Genomic DNA, 20,356 nt, shown 5'->3' with positions numbered 1-20,356 from the left:
ATTAAATTTCCTTGTTATATTTAGAGGACCACTTTCCACAGTGGAACACTCCTTATGGGACCAGTCAGTCACCCATTAAATGTTATCATTCCTCTGTGAGCCCTTTTTTCGCAGTAGGCCTATCATACAGATACCTAAAAATGAGATACCTGATCATTTTTTCGATACAACTTTATTCAGTTAATTAAGAACAACTTCTTATTTTCAATGACGGCATAGGAACAGCCTTGTCCAGGGGCAGAACAGATGTGTACCTTTTTAGCTCGGGGATTCGAGCTTGCAACCTTTCAGTTACCAGTCCAACGCTCTAACCACTAGGCTACCTGCCGCCCTTCATCGCTCACTTTACTCAACTTGATTGTGACAGGGGTGCTCAGTTGAATATCAATTAATAAAAATGCACTGTGATTAATTTCGACTAATGAAGCGCATTTAAGCTCCTTCGACCTCCTTGTTAAAATGGTGAGTTTATACCGAGCTACACAGCGCATAGCCACGAACGTTTAATAGGGTATCTGTTTAAGTTTTTCCTCAGAGAAGCACGAGTATCAGTTGAAATATACGCTCTTAAAATAACCTTATTGCAGATCGTCTTATGTTTTACTGAGCCAACGGTTTCAACCTACTGACCCCGTTACTGTAAATACGAGAGGAGTGAGGCTGTGGGCATCAGTCGTTCCTTAAAACAGGCCCGTAAAGTGGAGCATCACAGCTTTATATGACACTCGATTCATCTGTAATTTGCTCTAAAATAAACTCGGACAAGCACACCCAACAATTGTAGATTTTTTTTGTGCGTCGGAAACAATAGAACACGTACAGACATTTTTGCAGCTGCCTTGTAACTGTTAAATGACATATTAAAAAGAAAAAGCAAGCGCTGGGAAAACTTTACTGAGATCAAGATGGCCTGTAATATTAATGGATTGGGGTATCACTTAAAAATGAAAGAGTAGAGTATTTTGAAGCACAAGCAATAAGGAGAAAACACAACCCAGATTTCCTTTTGCATAAAATGTTTATAAGTATTTTAAAAAGCATATAAAACCCGTAATACAGAAGCTAATGTTTTGTTTGGTCAGACATGGACATAGTGGGTGGTACCTTCTGTAAGGCAAATTGGTGGGGACATGTGACACTAGTTCGACCAATCAGGCCCGCCGCTCGGTTTAACTATGTTAAATGTCAGATTACTATAAACTAGAAGCTCTTGGTCGGGCCCGCCGAAATGGGCGAGCATAATCTTCTTAATCCCGGGTTTGTGGGACCGTTGGTAAACATCCACACGGGAGACACATTTTACCTCCCCAATTTTAGAGCGTCCGGGGGACAACTGGCGGGTCTACCCTCTCTCTCCTACCCAAGAAGGGACAATGTATGCTCCCTTCCTTGGACCGCGTCGGAGCCGTGCAATGGATATCCTCAACCCTACTTTAGCAGTGCCATGTCCATTAACCCCTCTTTCAACCGTGCATGCGAAATCACCAGGCAAGATGAAGGCAAATGTTTTTACAGCAACGGTGGCGGAAACAGGGAACCCTGCGCTGAAAGCGCGAACCTCAAACGTGAAGAGAGGGCAAGAGGAGACTCCTCTTCCTCCATAACGACGGAGCATGGACTGCACAACGGGATTGGCAACAACGGTACATATTCCAAGTACGACTATGGCGTGGAGCAGTTGACCCAAGATCCGCTATCCTGTCAATCCCTAGAATCTGACTCCAGTTCATCGCTGCTCAATGAAGGGAGCAAAGCCTCTACAGGCATCGCTCAGGCGTTGACATCCCCTGGCAATCACGCACCAAGCACAGCAGCGGGCGGAGGTGAGGGTATTTATTTATATACGACAATATATTGCCTTTTATTTGATGTTAACAATGGAATGTTATACGCTTGTTTTTCCATTAAAATCGTATTTCTTTATTTGTCTATATAAATGATTAGGATGCTGAATTGACACGAGGCTTGCATGTTGGGGTGAGCGCCGCTAGGGGAAGCATTCAAGAAAGGGTTCATATGTTCGTTTACACTCAGCCTTTACACACCAGGAAACCCTTACAGCACCATAAAAACTAGATATTGTTTGTGAAAAAATAAAATAAAATAATAATACGAGACAACAGTATTTGATTTTGAACCATTTCAACCTATGGAATTTCAGGATAAAGTCTGCAAATACAGACTCATGTTTTTTGAGAGTTTGTTGATAATTGCACCAAAATTTTAACAAAATCATACATCGAAACAATAAATGTTATTCACAAGAACTTTCGTTTGCATGCCTTTTGGCAATTTCATATGCTTGCAGGCTCGAGAGAGATTGGCGACCATAACTGCCACTGTAAACCTTGTGTGACACAGAGTATTGTGAATTATAGCTAGTGTCTCTCCACAATCAAATTACAAGAAAGATGTGATCTGTCCCCCTGTCGTCCCACACATTATTTAGTGAACTTCTAAATTGATAAACAGTAGACCTACTTGTAGAACGTAGCTAATTTGTTTGTGTCCATATTCTAATCTGCAATTTACATGTTGGTAATTGGTCTGCTATACGACTGGGTCAAGAACAGCTTACTTTAGTGACAATGTCGTTCAAAATACGTTTGTGCTTTGAAAAACGGGTAATCAGCTCTGTAGAACCAACCCATTGGTGCAGCGCAGGATTTTTACCTTAACTTGGCGATGCATGCTAAGTTATATAGCTACCCTCCTGTAGGTTTTCACTCCAAACCCAGTTGTATCTAACCTGGTTCCGTTTATGAAGCAGCTAATTATTAGAATCAGGTGTGCCAGATTAGGGTTTGAGTGAAAACCTACAGGACAGTTGCGCTCCGGGAACCGGTTTGGAGAGCCCTGCTATAGAGCCTCAGCCCATGCTCACCCATCCACTTCTCCCTCTCTCCAGGCGCCCCGTGGTACCCAATGCACACCCGAACCCGAAAGAAACGTAAACCCTACTCCAAACTCCAGCTGGCGGAGCTGGAAGGCGAGTTCATGCTCAATGAGTTCATCACCAGACAGCGGCGGAGGGAACTCTCTGACCGCCTGAACCTCAGCGACCAACAGGTTAAGATATGGTTCCAGAACCGGCGGATGAAGAAGAAGAGATTGATGCTTAGGGAGCAGGCCTTGTCCTTCTTCTAAGAGGGAGAGATATATTTTAAAGGGGAATATAGGCAGGCTGTATTCTCTATGAAACATACTGTTGATTATTTTGGTGTAATCAAATTCGATGGCCTATAGCATGCACAGTATGACGTCTCACGTCCTTTAGAAGAATGATATTTTCTGAAACAAAACGACCTCATCTGAGTTATCACTACATCTATCTCGAAAAACAAATCAAGAGACCAAATAATATCTTTATCTGACCTTATATCGCATAAAACGTTTATCAATACAAGTAGTGACAGTGCAAGAGCTTCCCTATATTATATGTTCTTTGATATGGAACATTCGAAATAGTCAGCGCCCAGGAATGAAAGGCAGGCACAGTGCAGTCTAAAGCAACACAAAGTTTCAATTAACATTATTTGGGAAAATATAATTTGGTATTTGTAACTTTTTTCAAAGATTTCTTTGGCTATTTAGTTTCCCATCCTTTTACCAATGCACTAACACTTGTGACTCATTCGGTACAATCATTTCAAACATATTTAACTAATCAAATTATATATATATCGGATTTTTACAAATTGATTTGATTTAAGATATGAACAATTTCAGTAATAAGCATATGCCTGCTTGTTGAGAATATGAAGCTAATGGAAAGTTACGGAATCCATACTAATGGATATTCAATATTAAAGAATAACTCAATCAAATTTACGAATGCATAGCATGTATTTATAAACCTTTTTAGTCTCATGAGTGGAAATAAGATTGAACTGACCCAAGTTATGTTTCATAAGTTTGAGTTCACTTAGCTACTTCTATGTAGGCACGGTGCATCAATATGGCTATGGCCCATAATGGTTTACATCCAATCTACATTTCACCAGTATTAAATAAGTCATGACATGATCGACCCCAGAACTCCTAAAACAAGTGTTACAACGTTCATGGAAGGTTGAACTTGGGCTTTGGCATATTCAACCATTTTTTTATTTGTTTTTTTATCTCAGTGGATCTTAAGATGGTTTTGGGGCATGCAATTAAAAGCCTACGTTATTCATTTTCAATCAATCATGTGCTCTAGGAGACGTGCATGGCCACGGTCAAGGACAACAACTGGCCATACAGCCTACTGCGTCTGTCAGAGCCATCCATTCTAGAGCCATTTTCATGAGTGCATTTCGATATTGTTTGTAAATTACAACACTTTGATTTACAAAAGTCGATTATCTGCTATTACATTTCTCATCCCGCTAAAACACACACACACACACACACACAAAGATTCCGAGTTGCGGTCTTAAAGGCTAGTGGGGGGATTGCGATAAGCTATTTGAGTTTGTTTTGGGGAGGGGTGGGCAAGTGTACATGCTGCTATTTCTGTGCTGAATGATCCGCGGATTCTCTTGTCGCTTGGGTGCAAAGTAATAGCCTATGTACCGTCATGACTATTTATGGACTGCGATCTGTTTACTGCAATAATAATTGGGGGCTTATGGAGACCAATATCTTTTTCGTAAACACTCGGATCCCTCTTTAAACCTGTATAAATAACTGAGCAGTTATCATGGAGTAGGTGAACGTGTTCTGATTTAAGTGCGTCCCCTAGCCCTACAAGGGCAGGAATGAGAGCAATGAATCTGGGAATTGCAATCAGTTTTACTCTATTGTACTGAAAGTTAATACAAAAAAGGCTAATACATGTTTTGAGAAGTAGGCCAAATTCCTCAAGGCTTGTATAGCATATCCATTGTGACATGTGAAAAAAGGCCTAGAAAGTGGTCAAAAGGATTCATTCAATATTATTTGGGCTCATCCGTTCCAACACCAAATACTGAAACTCACTTACCTTCTATGCATTGATGATTATTGCTTGTTGTCTGTTATATATTTTCTATTACCGTTATAATAATTTTCATAATGAAAGCTATAAGTAGATTTTAATGTTATCAAAAGTAGTACCTATAGTCAGTAGCTGTATTATTGTCAACGTGACAGTGTTTGTAAATAATTGGGAATAAATTCTCCCCTAGGAATTTTGTTCATGAAAATATAATTGTCCTGAATGGCTTGTGCTGCTCTGTTTCCCTCTCTATCATCTCTCCAGTGTTATTCAATATGTTCCCCTTTTGTCTCAATGAAACCAACTCACGTATGCTATATTGTAAAATAAGAATGTTTACAATAACTGCATTTTAGAATGAGCAATATGATAGATTTTCGTTTTGTCTGTGTTATGTAACATCTATATCCACTTTATAGAATAAATGTGCCTATACCAATATGAATTACATGAATGTTTCATATGTGTACGGTTTACTATGTCTATTAAAATATGTTAACTTTTATATCATTATCATATTGTTGGTGTCATTATACTCATTGGTATTATTTAGTTGGGGTTATGAGTAGCATCAATATGGCAACAGTGGAGGGGTTGCAGACGTTGTGGTGTGCATGTAGGTCTAACTGCAGAGCGCATGTAAGCCTAGAGCACACGCCATTCTGTTAATCCTCACAACTAACAAAATAATGCAGAAGAATTCAACTTAGATACCCGAGGCAAACTCACAGAAGTAGCCTGGTGCCTTTTTTGATTCTCAGCCTCACATTTCAAGCAAATCATTTTATAAGGTATAGTAGTACAAGAAATGCTAACAATAAATCCAGTTATATTTCCTTTTTTGGTCAAGTTGGCCATCGCAAGCTACGCTTTTACAAGGTTGCGAAGAGGATGCAATAAAATAATATATTAACAATGAAACACTTTTCCGCTGCTTCCACCACCACATAACAATATGGGTCAGTGATATGGGCCGATGATTGGAAATTACAATATGGCCATATTTTTAGGAGGGATGCCTTTGTTTTGCTTTGCTCTTTAATCTGTAGGCCTAATTTAACTCCAACCATGTGTGTATGTATACACGTTGCTAAATACATAGACTTTTATGATAGGAACTTTAAGTTGTGAAAACATTGGTTTCTCAGCGCGGTGGTTATAGGTTTAGACCCATTGAATTGAGCTGTTACAGTTCCGGAGGCCAGAAACATTCAAAGCCACCATCACTTTGTGTTCAGAATGTTCATGCTTTTACGCAACTGGATTTCTCGCACTGAACTTCAGTTTACTTAAAACTTTATTTATAGAAATGCATTCAGATTTCCACATTCACACATAGGCTTACCTCTGATCACAGATATATTCACCTTGACATCGGGTTTAGCAAAAAGTATATTCTAGTATTTATTTCAACCTCGTTTGACTTTAGTAATGTATGCTTACAATTCTTCTCAGGTCAGGTCATCGAGTAGGCGAAAGGCCATCAATAGGCTTTTCATTAATTTGGCAAATAATAGAATATAAACATTTCCCGAAGGTTTTGACCATATTTGCGTTCTACAAACATATTTAGTTAAAAGCCTTTTTGAGATGTAGTTAAATGTTTTGATTTCATGGTGAGCGGTTGTTCAAATCGAACCGACATATTTTGATGTCTCCAAAAAAGAAACGGGAAATAGACTGCAGTGACCTTGCAAAACAATTCGGTAGGCTATAGCGCTAGCTCTGACCGAACACAAGCCTATCTATCACGTCAAGGTCAAATGCACTAGTTTTAGCCATGCATGTTTAGCAGGGCGCACAAGTGGTACAAATGGCAGGAATTACTCTTTATTCAGAGCTAGGTGTGACTGCACGGTATAGTCTCCTGTTCCTGCCGTCAAACAAGTCGTGTGGAATTTAGATTTATTCTCAGGGTTACAATTCCTCAAGTATTCAAGCACCAATATCTTAATCTCATTACAAATGCAGAAATCCTATAACATATTGCTATATCCCCCTATACGCACTGAGACACTGAATGCGTCTTTTCACATTTCCATCAAATGAGTTTGTATTAACCTCCCTTTTGCATCTTCTACGTCCAAGTGGATCTGCTAAATGTATCATGTATAGAGAACGCAGACGTAAATGTATGACAGATATCATATTGGATAACCAACAGATAGTTTTGACTTTGAGACGGTCTCCAGGCTCTTTTATGGCAACTTGTCTGTGGGGATCAAAGGTCAGAGCTGTGTACGGCGTTGATGCAGACCTTGAATGTGGGACCAAAGCCTCCCTCTGTGGAGGGAGACGGGCTAGGGAGAAAGGGAATAATAAATAGCCTACTGTGTGTGTCTCTGCGCTACGCACCATTGCGTCACATGCTAAAGGACCTATTCTGAAAATTGGTCTGAAGAAACTATTTGTGAACGTTTCTGTTGTGTTTATAGGTTCAGTCTGCGTATCCACTGTCCTAAAACGAATACTCAATCAGTTTTTGAGTTGAGCCTACTGTCTTAAACTATCATGAGATATATTTACAAAAAATAGGACAGAGAAACCCAATAGTCTTTAAAAACGTCGTGCGTAATCGTGTACTCAAAATCTCTCTCACACACACACACACACACACACACACACACACACACACACAGCGACAAAGAGCATGAGGGACACTAAGTGCATGTCATTTCCGTCTTTGCATGCTCAGGATATTCTTCTTATTAACTATGACATGAGTGAGAAATGCATCACTTTTTTCCCATAGTTTCGGTTGATTTTAACTGATTTGTATGATATTTTTTGTGACCGTTTATGAAAGGAATGTCACATTAACTTCGTAGTTAGGAAATGCAATCTATTCCAAGCTTATTTCTGATATTTTCCACGTTAATGTTAGAATTGACTGATTGGGTGAAACGTAAGCCTAACATATTAAACAGACCATGGTCTAGGGATGGACAAATTAACAAGAGAAAATACATAGATAGCCTAGTTCTACAATAAGTGAATATAAACCATGTCCGTTTTAGAGACTTAACATTTGCGTGCTTCAGTATTGGCCTGATCACTAACTAGTATTTAGAATTATCAAACGTCTGACATTTCAGGATGAAAGGCCGTCATTGTAAATAAGAATTTGTTCTTATCTGACTTGCCTGGTTAAATGAAAAAGTGAAAAAAATGAAACTGCAAATGGCATAGGCTACGTTAATTTTAAGAAAATGCGTTTAGTTTTTTGTTGTTGTTGCTGTTAACGTTGCTGTAGTATAATTTCCCAACCGATAATAACGACTGTTTAATAGGCTATTTATGAAATTATTGTTCGACGGATTGTGTGTAGTCGTTATCCATGCTACATGCTAATAAAAAGTATTTGAGAAAATAAAAAAATACCCGACATAATACAAACAGTACAAGTAAGAGAAATACAATGTTTATGCCAATAATGTTTGCTATATTCAGTAGGCTATACAAACATTTTAGTTGCTAATTAAACACAATAGTTTAATTAATGAAAAATAGCCTAATCTTTAAATTTTTATGAAAAACAAGGACTGATTATAGATCCATGTGCCTTTGTATTGCTTGAAATAATGTACATTTATTGATACGTGGTATTTTTAAAGAAGAAGTTGTCTTCATTCTTACGCATTTCCCACCATTTGCTTTTCACTTCCAAAGCCATTTGCCAAGTTCAGACACCATTGTTTGTTTGTGTCTGAGTGTGTGTGAGAGAGAGATATAGAAAGAGAGAGAGAGAGAGTGCGTGCATGTAAAAAATACAATTAAGAGAAAGATGATAGGTCACGATTTAGCCTGGCGAATTCACTGTGTCTTTTGTTGTCATATCAATATTTAACGAGTGTCTGTGTCAAACCATGAAGTTGTAGCCTACATAGCTAAAGTCTTCAGATTTTCACCACTAAAGTCGGTAACTCAGTGTCGAGGTCATATTTGGTGCATGTGCTGCTTATATACAGACATGGAAACACAACTCTCTTTCGAGCAACCAATAGATCTCAAAATGTGGCTTTGTGAACAATATATCAGACAGTGATATCTGAACCACGAATCTGACATGATATTGGATTACACATGTCCAAACCTCACGCGCAGGTGTTATCCCACCTTTTGCAGTGACAACAAATGAACTGATGCAAGCATTTTTTGCGGTTTTTGTTTCATCACCCATATGGGCGTTGTCATTTTGCAATGAAGATGGAAAAAGTGCTTAAACACAATGAAAACAAACAATGGAAGGAATTTACATTTTCTAATTTTCTGAGGTGGCCTAGACCTATTTCTTAACTGTTTTTATTTGTATTTTCACAGATAAAATGCAAACAACAACTGAATTAGAATAGGCATGTGAATGTCTACACCCCAATATAATATGGGAGCATAGTAAAACTAAAAGGTTGCCTATGCCAAATTAAGATTGGACCTATTCTTTAAAAATGGGTTTTCATTTAATTTGCGTGCTTTGTTTGACATCCTCGTTCTTTTAGGTAGTTTTCATTCAGATTTTGCTTAGATTTTTCCAAAGATTTTTCTAAATACATCGTCCAATATAAGGCCTACGCCTAAACCACGGTGCATTCATTTCAGTAAGACCAACCGCGCATTGGTTCGGCATAGATTCAACTATATTAAACAATTTAAGCTAAGATAAAAAAAGGTTTTATACACACCTTTTGTCCATTTTTTTTACTATATTGCAAGCTTATCTGAAAGGCCTATGTGTAACGAGCACCATTTCTCTATTCTTAAATTCAAAGTAGGTATGTTGTTATTATTATTAAATAGTATATGTCTATGTTGGTATGTTTGATATGTTCAGATTTAAAGTAGGTTTTACGCACGACCTTTCTCTAATCTTTTTTGCGATATCGCTGTTTAGACATCCCATATCATGTGCATCTCCTCATAGAATATCGACCTTTAGGCACGCTGAGAATTTGGACTTTTACGCACGTTTATCAGATAGGTTTTACGCACACCTTATGTCTATTTTTACATTCAAAATAGACCTGCTATTAAATTGCCTATAGTTAATGTCTATAATGTCTTGATGAACTAAAACCCATCACCTGAGTTTTTTTGAGTAACTACTGTCACTTGATGTGGAATCTTATTTGCATTTTATTAGAAGCCTATTTGCCAAATAAAGTTACTGTCGGTTGTTCCGTGTGCTTGTGGGGCTCATGGCTTAGCTTTGCGACATAATCCTTCGTCATATTTGCCATTAGGCTATAGGCCTATATCTACCTACTACATGCCAAAAACGAATTCAGAGGCGTAAATCTGAGAAACTTTTAAAACTTTCCACATGAGTGCGCCATACATATGGCTGTGCATTGTTTTGATGTTAAAGATTTCCACACAGCTGCGCTTGCGGACGGTGTGGCACATTGTTCGTGTTTTTCCTGCGGTCTATGTGGGCGGAAACCCCCCGACAAATTGAAGGTCAAGTTAGTAAGCTCCTTATATGGGGCTCCATTGTCCATCGTCAATGTTTTGGGAAAAGGGCAAGAATGACCGGTAAAAAAGAGGGGGAAAACTGCTCCTATAAGTCGTATAGTGGTTGTATTTTATAATACATTTCTCGTTGAGTGTAAAGTAAGACTTACAACTTAGGTGGATAGAGAGGGACAGGAGAGGAAAGGTTCTAGGGCGCGTTTTTGAGAGAATAAATTGTTTCTCAATAAGAATAGGAGGTGTAATATATCCAATGTGATCGGGATGCCAACTTCAAAAGCGGCAGTCTCCGCTAGATCTGAAGGGAGCAGTGTCTAGAGTTGGAGAGGAAATTAAACGTCATAAAGAGAGAGGCTTAATTAGGGGCCCAATGCTTATGCGCTACCGAATCCTGTAGGAAACAAAGACGGATATTTGGTAAGAAAATACAGATTCTATTTCCTTTCTCATAAATCTACTTTACCATTCAGATACTTAAGAAAAAAGTTTTACTGCGTTTTTTGTCTGATCTCAGATAGTCAAATGCCAAATGTCTCAGATCAGCTAAAGTTCATTGGGTATTTTGGACATGTCGTGATTTTTGACCTAGGCTATAAGCAATTTGATCCCAGTTTAGAGGATAAAATAGCCTACGATTGTAGATACACTAGCCTAGTAGCAGGCATAATCTGAGCAACGCAAATTTGCATCTTTTTTTGAAGAAATTCACACGTTGATTATTTTCAGAATAGTAGCAGGTGATTTTATAAACCCTATCCAAGTAAATAATGGATCACCTGAATTACCGTGAAGGCCTGCTTGTGGTCATCCGAAGTCATGCATTGGTACCCATTGAAACCTCTGGTTGATATTCTATCAGTTGATTTGAGGGTATGCCATGCAAAATGGAGACATTGCTGATCGTGGGATATCGACCACATGGCTTATCATCTGAACACCACACAAATATGTGACGAATAATACTCAATTCGTAAGCTTACATGACGTCTGCCATCAAATATTGGACCAAAAAATAAACACGATTTGGGGCCAATTCCAGTTCCACTCAGGCAGTTCAGTAAATTAAATGATTTTATGGAAACCATCCTTCAAAAAATATGTATATATGTAAATATGTGTATATGCATGTATGATGTATATGCATTTGTCCAAAGCGATGTACTGAATATCCATTCGTATGTTTCCAATGCGGGAATCAAATATAGTTTACACAATCCTGGTGTTGCAGATACCCTGTTCCAACCAACTGAGGCCTCATAGCCCTAATATTTGACAATTTCCAGTTGAATCTCAACTCATTACCTGAATTGGTGTAACCATCGCTTACTTGTATGCTCATATTGCGTTTGAGAGCTCCAGGGCACATGGCACATCTAGGTTATACCAGTTTATTATTTTTGGCTCATTTACGAATTTTTGTTTTTTTTGTTCAGTCGTAGTATAGTGCCGTATAATATAAAAGTGTATAGTACTTTTATATTAGGTGGTTATCTAGTTTGTTGTTTTGATGCGCTGTGCTTTCCACTGGATGTCAGTTTTATATCCAATTTGATCAATATGTGTTTGTTGTGTCATTGGCCTAAACTGCATGGCATTGTATGGCCTGGCCTAAGCTCTCATAGTCTTACGTCAGAATTAGACCTTCATCCACGTTTCTCAAAAATCACATTTCGAAGTTGTTCCAAAGTGTGATTACTTCTCTGTATTAATCCAAGGATAAGTTAAAACAAAAATATCTATCTCTGGATTCGAACATGCAACCTTTTTACCATCCACGAAGCCCTGGCAAAACCAAAGCCTACTTGAAGGTAACAGCGCTCACTGTTGCCTCTAGTGGCCGGTTTCCACGTCATCTCCCGACGTCCTCCAAAATGGATTGACATTAATACTGACTTGTATCATGGGTGACCTGCCTGGTTGTATTTTGTTTTGAAACAAGGCAACATGTGTATTGTGCTAGTCGATTAATTTTTAATCCTCTAATTAGTTTTCAACTTTGATGTGACCTTATCACGTTGATGATTTGTTGATGAAATAATGTAGAACTAGCTACGATTAGAGTTTTTGACGAGTTGATTCATTCTCATTACCGCACAGACATGTTGCATTTATTCCCGTACATGGATGTGCAAACGAAATCGTGACACTTGAATGAATGTTTAACCCTTTCCAAATACTAACCTTTTCCAAAAATAGGCTATATTGGAATTGAACACGTTGCCCAAATTCGGTTTGTTCCTGCTCCAATTGTTATTTTGATAATCTATCAGTTTACAGATATGGATTGGTTTTATAATCGTCAACATTTGATAAGCCTATATCATAGCTTCCTCGAACAGTGTCATCACTCAATGGACCCACTTTATCCAAGTATTTGTAATGTTCTGAGGTGTCTTTTTTAACGAAATAAGATGTGCCTACTCAAAATGTATTCATCAGTTTGTATGCATCCTATTTCAGACAGGTAACGAAATGAACCACAGCTTGATAATATTAACTTGTTGTTGCTTTTTTTTTGCATGTTTGGGATTCAAATTAGTATTTGGTAACGACTATAAACCAGCTTCCAATTTTATTTTTAAAAACAAGTGTACAAATCCCACACTCGAAAAGAAAGGCGAGTTTAGTTATAACGTTGAGTATAGTTATAACGTTTTCAGTGTTCGTGGATACTAGCTGTTCCTGTCAGCACCTGGAAACCGATTACTGTGCAGAAGGTTTTCTTAATTGTTTCCTTATTTTTTTTGCCTAGGCTGTCCACGCGAGTCGTGCAGATTCACCCCACAAATTACAGACAAATCTCGCAAATGCATCGGTAAAAGTGTAGCCTGTAATATTTTGTCTTCTTCATATAATGCAAAAGTGCACAAAGTGAAATGACACTATAAATTCGACTCTATATGCCTACACACGACTCTACCACACACGTGGAGAAAATAGTCCTCAACACGAGCAATCCAACCACTTCACTGGGTTTGTAGGCTACATTAGGCCCTATTGTAAGTGACAGATGGCAGCCATGATTAAAAACAAGAAATGAAAAAAAAACTTTACTATATGAAATTAGCATTTTAAATGCCCTCAAAATTGTTTGTGGAATGTATGCTGTTGCAGTTTTGGTTTTCATTTCCCACACATAAGCATAAAGCAAATATAGCTTGTTCGAGGAGCGTGTTCTGTCAACGCTGGGCTAGACCACACCTCAGCTAACCCTCCAAAATATTTTTTCATAGCACATTTGGGTTTGTTATATCCATGAGGTAGGCTACCCTCGCCACAAATTATCCCCAAAACAAGACGGCAAAATCAACACATTTAACGTTACGAACTTTATCGTTAAGTGTTTTATTCATGGTTTATTATTGTGTTAAGCTATATGGTATAGGCAAGTTATAGTATCGTTTATAGTATGGCTAATTTCCACAATAAATTGGCTAGCACGTGATATTTGTTAGCATATTTAGAAGCTATTTATTTCTAATGAATAGTAGCTTAATGTAACCTTCAACCTTTCAAAATGCTATATCCTGAAACTGACTTACCAAAAAGTAAGTTATAGCCTATACCTAACTCACCTGCAGTCGTTGTATTTTAATTAGGTTATTTATTGATAAATCCACTTTCCCACTTTAGTGGTTTGCAAAACAAAACTTGCACAATGAAATGCGTAAGGTTGTGTGCTTACTGCACAATGAACTCCTGATATTTTCACCTAAGGGCATATGTGTTAAAACCTGCTTGCCATTCTCAGTTGCTGCGGCTCGTTGCTGCAGCCAGGACCTCGGTGTAACCATGGCCTTTTTTTGTCGATGCTTGAAACTGTTCACAGCTCATACAACCGGATTTAATAGGTTGGCTTACATCCAATTAAAATGATCTAGGCCATGAGGGGACAATAATATTATTTCACACGCTTGCCACATTGAGCGATTGTTTCTGCTCTATTTTTTGAGGGTATAGACATTCACGGAGCTAACTTGACCACTGTCTTGAGAGAACATTTCGCCTATCCTGGTCTCCGTTTGGTCTCTATTTTCATGATTTCTCTTTGGATTAAAAATAGGTCAGTAGTCTTGTTGGATTACTATAAGGGGTGGCGATGCGTTGCCAGGATTCCGCAGTCAAACACATGTCGTAAAGTCTTCTCCCGAACAGTGATGTTTTCAAGCAGAGAATGGCAAATATTTACAACACCGCTTTCATTCAAGTCTCAAGACGCAAGAGACCATTGGCACTTTTGGGGATATTAGGCTACCCGCATAAATATTATATTTCCTATGCACAATATTAAACCGTCGGATGCAGTCTTAGGAAATACCAAACTCAGCAGAACTGTATAGGACAAAAATCTATTTTCAAATCGAACTAATACCTAGATTGTTTTATGTGCAGGGTCCTATTGCGAGCAGACTTGCGCCAACCTAGCCATAGCTCTTCAAGTGCATGCATACGCAATCGTTACATTCTGTCAGCCTTCATGAAAGCAATATCACTCACATTCAGATGCTATAGGCTACATGTAAGCGACTATAGAAAGGATCTGTATTGTGCCTAAAATAAACAGTATATAGCCAGTATGTTCAAATGAACACTGAATAGTGCACTTGGCATCCCTGCAGCATGGAAGAGAGCATTTAATGGTCATACACGGCCGACGGTCCCAGGAAGAGGATACCATTTTTATGGCAGGCTATTTGTTTATTAGTTCTACTGCTCTCCGGGTGCAGTTTCTGTGCCGACATTCAATCTAATCTTTTGCTGAATTTGACAAGAGATATACAGAAATCTTTAAAAGCTAACACTATGACTAACATTACACTCAATTAAATTATAGTGTGCACACCTCACCTTTCTTTTCTTGAAGTTCAACAGCTTTGGAATGGCATGCAATGAGCCTATGATATATTTAACACAGTAAACACAATGATGTAGTCTTCTTGTAAATGTCTGTTTCGGATATGCCACATGTTGTGTTAGTGGTCTAAATGTAAGGAATTAAAATGGCACAATTGTATGTAAACTTCGCTCCTTTTAACAAAAGCCTAGTTGCCAAAGAGGTGAAGAAAAGTCTGTTTACTGCAGCTATTCGGCCTTTTATGGTGGTTGCTTACAGGATTTTGGTGGTCAAATTCAAGTGCTGTGTCTGGAAAGCTGTCTGGTTTCTTTGTACTTGATTGCAGGCGTCTTGTGCCTCGACCTTAATTCTGTTGAAATTTGGGCTTTTGAACAAACTGCCCCCCCCAAAAAACAGCCACCACATTTAGAAAGTGATGCAGACCTCAACTATTTGAGTAAAGTCTAGGAGAGTAGGACCAAGGTCTTGGTCAATTCTCCGATTACAATTAATATAATTTCAAAACACGAAATGATTTGAATTCCAATGGAACGGACCGAGGTCATGAACATGTTCCTGCATGAATCTCAAACTATGCACTATTTATTAGTCCACAGCATAACTCTGAAATATATGTTTTGTACACTTGGCCCTTTTCCTTTCGGAAAATTCAATGAAACCATTTGGTTTTGGTAGGACTGGCATGTCTTATGTCTTGGTATTATGGAATGGTCATCGCGGATTCTCGTTGATGCAAAAATGCAGGGAAGAAAATATATGTGAAACCGGGCTAATGTCTAAACATAATCATGCAGGGGCAAGCATGGGGGCACACACACGCGCGCGCACACACAGGTTATAAAATCGAAAGCTGTGTTTTTTCTCTCTGAATTCCTAGTTTCCACGTCGCCAAACACTGGGCTGTGTTGCAGCCATATATGTAAAAATAATAATAATAATAATAATGTATATTAGTTTCTTTCTTTGAGTGATCTTGGTGCTGGGGATAGAGCAATGAACTGCGTTAAAATTGGGTCCCTTAACGAGATCTTTATACCAGTTATTACAACAGGTTTACTTGCAATTCATAACTTATAATACTTTCACGAGGAACTAAACCGTATGATAATGAATATTTTAACTATCTTCTATGTCCTGAAATCTCAGGTTATATTTAAATTGGGCCTTCATGCATTTTCATTCACTAAAGAAGACTGGAATAAATTGTATGTCTTATTATAACGTATTTGTAATAATTCAAGAGTTTATAGAATATGTTCAATTTGCACTTCAAGGGTTTTTGGGATAATGGATTAAAAGAGGCTTTTCATTGCTAGGAAAATACATTGGGAAAATGGGTGAAAATCTCAAACACTGCAATCTCATTTGGTCGAAATTTAGTGAAGGTTTGCAAAATAACTTTTATAGGCTACTAGTAGTAGTAGTAGTAGTAGTAGTAGCCTAGTAACTATCAAGATATAGGCTATAGTAGCCACATTTGCATGGCCCAATACTACTACTACTACTACTACTATTACTACTACCTCTACTACTACTACTACTAATAATAATAATAATAACAATAATAATAATTTGAATTATTATTAATTATTATTATCAATAAAAACCCTTAGCATACCTGTCAGGGTTATATGCTATATTGCATTGCGCATGTGCTATAAGGTATTCATATTTTGATTACATGGTTATAGGCTACGTAGCTAAGATACCTGATATAGATTTTTATAATGCTCATGCGGTGTTGGAAAACCAATCGTTTGAACCTCCTATATCTTACCAAAGTGAACCACTCCTACGCATGTAAGTGTTTCAAATTGATATATGACAATATCTACTTTCGATCACGTGTCTTGGGGTGACTTAGATGGATAGCGCGTCATCTCGCCTTCCCAAATGTTCTCCTTCTGCAGTTCAATCCAAAAAATCTATCTATAGTGCACGAGAACGGGAAGAACGATGTTTAACTCGGTTAATCTGGGAAACTTCTGCTCACAGACGCGAAAAGACAGGACTTCTGAGTTCGGCGACAGAGCAAGCTGTGGGTCCAACCTTTACCTCCCCAGCTGCACCTATTATGTCCCCGAATTTTCTGCCGTCTCTTCCTTCCTGCCACAGGCCCCTTCTCGGCAAATCACCTACCCTTACTCCACGAACCTCTCCCAAGTGCAACCGGTTCGAGACGTTTCTTACAGTTTGGAGCCTTCAAGTAAGTGGCACCATAGAGGAAACTATGCATCCTGCTACTCAGGGGAGGAACTGGTACACAGGGACTGCCTTCCGCCATCGTCCACCATGACAGAAATGCTGATGAAAAACGAAAGTGTCTACAGCCATCACCATCACCACCACCACCACCCAAGCTCCAACCACCCTTCCACGGGCTTTTACTCGGGTGTAGGGAAAAACAACGTTCTTCCGCAGGGCTTTGACCGCTTTTTCGAAAGCACACACAGCGGGGCGGATAACAGCTCGCAAGAGAACTGTTCTCAGAAGGGCGACTCCAGTAAACTGGATTCAGCGTCTCAACCGCCTGCCGCCCTCCACAGCGCCGCCGACCCGGAGAAAGACCCAGAAGATGAAGAGGAAAACACTAATTCGGGTTCTTGTGCCTCTTCATCGGTCACGAAAGACGACAGCGCCAGCAAAACCAGCCACTCGAGTAGGTACCGAAGCTGTAAATGGGAAAAAGGTTAAGGGACTAGCCCTGTGTTTTGTCGGTCAGATTTTATGTGGAGTTTTATAAGCATTCAAAGGATTTTATTATAACCTACAAAGCTCTTTCTTCCAGCAAGAATAATTTTTACGATGGGAAAGCGCTTTCAAAAAACGATACGTTACACACAGGCAGCAGCTATCCCAGAGTCTGTGAAATTTTAAGAGCGCGCTATTGTGACAAATGCTAACTTTGATCATGAACTTGCGCTGGGCTTTTTAAGGCATGTTTCGCCAGGCTGTCGAGGGTAAAAAGCAATTGGGCAGAACACTGCTTTTGGGCGTCCTGTGATGTTTCCCTTCTCAGCAGCCTCCTATAAAAGTAAAAATTATATTGTGTTGCTTCTGTCGACGTGTTGCTTTACGCTATAACAGCAGATGTTAACTGTTTTATCGAGATTTTATGTAAATGTTTATGTAAAATTGTTCGGAAAATATTGGTTGTGATAATAATAACGTTTGAGTTTCTTTGGGATCCATGCTCTTCTCAAAAAGGCTATCTTAGTATTTCAGTTTGTAGACTAAGCAGTGATTTAAATATTTCAAGCGTTGAGATATTCTGTAAATCACCAACAAACTCGTTCTGCTTCGTTATAGTCCATGTGATAAACCAATGAGCATCGGTAAGTTGGTCAAAATAGATATAATTATCTCAAATGTATTCGTAGACTATGAAACGGTGGTTCCCACTTCGCAGGCCAAAGCGCCCGCATAGTGTCATGTGGAAGAATTTGTCTCTAGCCTTTAATAATATCCCACCCATTGGTTATCCTATCTAGCTATCCAGTGTTAATTTGCCATAGATATGATCGCAATATGAAAGTAAATATGTTCCTTGATAGGCATATATTGCCATTTTTGCAGTGTATTGAGAGAGGGAAATAATGAGGTAGTGAGGGTGTAAAAGTGCAATGTCTTGTGAATAGCGTTAGAAAACTAGTCAGAGGTTTTATAGAGGAGAAGGCTGATTATACTTTTGCATCAAAAGTTATTCATGTCACAATGGGATGGCACTGGGGGATGTATTTAAGGATACAGAGAAATAAAATGTATGCGCAAACTTAAGGGTACATGTTTAGCAAACTTACGTTTTATAAAACTTAACAAACCTACGTTTTGAATCTCCACAAGATTCAACGAGTCTCTAAATGCTTATTTTACTTAAAGTGTACATGTTGGATACATTTGACCTTACATTCTTCTGCGTATTTGTTTTATATTGCTCTAAGGTACACCACGCACGAGGAAGAAGAGGTGTCCTTACACGAAGTTCCAGATTCGAGAACTGGAAAGAGAGTTCTTCTTTAATGTTTATATCAACAAGGAGAAACGGCTGCAGCTCTCCAGAATGCTAAACCTCACTGACCGTCAAGTCAAAATCTGGTTCCAGAACCGCCGAATGAAAGAAAAGAAATTAAGCCGAGATCGCCTGCAGTATTTTTCTGGCAACCCCTTATTGTGAACTCTAAACTGATAGCTTTGGTGAGAAATAATCATTAATATTATCACCTCTAAAACTGAATTGCCTTTGGAGGACAAAGCCAGAGTCGACTTCAGCTAATAACAAGTGTTAGGTCATGGAAACGCTGGGACTGAAAAGAAAGATAAGCAATTATTCATATTTTTTTATGTTTCCTTGTTTTGTTGAACCAATAACAAGAACCAGCAAAAAGCAAGACCTCAGAGAACTGTATCTCTGACAATAGCAGAGAAATTAAGGTAACATTTTCATTTTTGTGTACAACATTTTTGCCAATTAAAGATTTTTTATTCACACGTTTGCCACATTAAGCCAAATATGTCAAACATTATAATCGCAAGTACGACAGTTCTCAGTATTTTTTATTTAGTTTGATTATATAGCCTATTTCGATTCACTTGTGAAATGCTGTCTTTCCAGTGACATTTCTCTCTTTTACCTCTGCATTTCAACATTATCCTTTCTTTGTGAAATGATTTCGCTACAAACTGAACCGACTTGAGGACAGCCGCACAGATTCTTCATAGGTACCTTGCAGATACAGACACATTTTTGCCGCAACCAAGAACTTGGACACGAATCATTGGTCCCAAATGAATAATGTCCTTTAAGAGACTATACAATATGACTGACTGTATATATGAATTTCATTTGTTTATCAAATTTGATCCCTCAAACGAATTACTATCTTTGAAAGATTTCAAACAAATAACTTAAAAACTCTATGGCTTACAAGCTCTTTGATTCTATAGTGAGCTTTTTGTTAATTGCTTGCCGTTTGCTTGCCGATTTTGAGTTTATGCAGTATGAAGAGATGTCGTCGCAAATATGCATCGAGTGAAATAATGTAACAAAAATAAACGAATAGTGATTCTTAAATCAA

General features: G+C 38.4%; 2 protein-coding genes across 2 annotated transcripts; both read left to right on the top strand.

The window, feature by feature from the left end:
• Positions 1–1,187: 1,187 nt before the first annotated feature.
• Positions 1,188–5,470, top strand: LOC110494233 (homeobox protein Hox-C12a-like). The gene is made up of 2 exons (XM_021569140.3): positions 1,188–1,823; positions 2,909–5,470. Exons 1-2 carry the CDS (start codon positions 1,229–1,231, stop codon positions 3,145–3,147), a joined length of 834 nt encoding a protein of 277 aa, XP_021424815.1. The 5' UTR covers positions 1,188–1,228; the 3' UTR covers positions 3,148–5,470.
• Positions 5,471–17,107: 11,637 nt separating this feature from the next.
• LOC110494232 (homeobox protein Hox-C11a) lies at positions 17,108–20,356 on the top strand. The gene is made up of 2 exons (XM_021569139.3): positions 17,108–17,940; positions 19,223–20,356. Exons 1-2 carry the CDS (start codon positions 17,238–17,240, stop codon positions 19,453–19,455), a joined length of 936 nt encoding a protein of 311 aa, XP_021424814.1. The 5' UTR covers positions 17,108–17,237; the 3' UTR covers positions 19,456–20,356.

This window comes from Oncorhynchus mykiss, chromosome 17 (assembly GCF_057628025.1).
Source record: "Oncorhynchus mykiss isolate SJ-2025 chromosome 17, ASM5762802v1, whole genome shotgun sequence".
NCBI classification, from domain to species: Eukaryota; Metazoa; Chordata; class Actinopteri; order Salmoniformes; family Salmonidae; genus Oncorhynchus; species Oncorhynchus mykiss.
The sequence above is the reverse complement of the archived record's forward strand: the minus strand, read 5'-3'. Positions and strand labels throughout refer to the sequence as shown.

What these genes read in the sequence shown, in the direction of transcription:
- LOC110494232 (XM_021569139.3), top strand. Translation starts at nt 17,238, where the DNA reads ATGTTTAACTCGGTTAATCTGGGAAACTTCTGCTCACAGACGCGAAAA. An exon ending in CAGCAAAACCAGCCACTCGA is followed by an intron (nt 17,941 to 19,222) that starts GTAGGTACCGAA and finishes TATTGCTCTAAG; the next exon opens with GTACACCACGCACGAGGAAG.
- LOC110494233 (XM_021569140.3), top strand. Translation starts at nt 1,229, where the DNA reads ATGGGCGAGCATAATCTTCTTAATCCCGGGTTTGTGGGACCGTTGGTA. An exon ending in AAGCACAGCAGCGGGCGGAG is followed by an intron (nt 1,824 to 2,908) that starts GTGAGGGTATTT and finishes CCCTCTCTCCAG; the next exon opens with GCGCCCCGTGGTACCCAATG.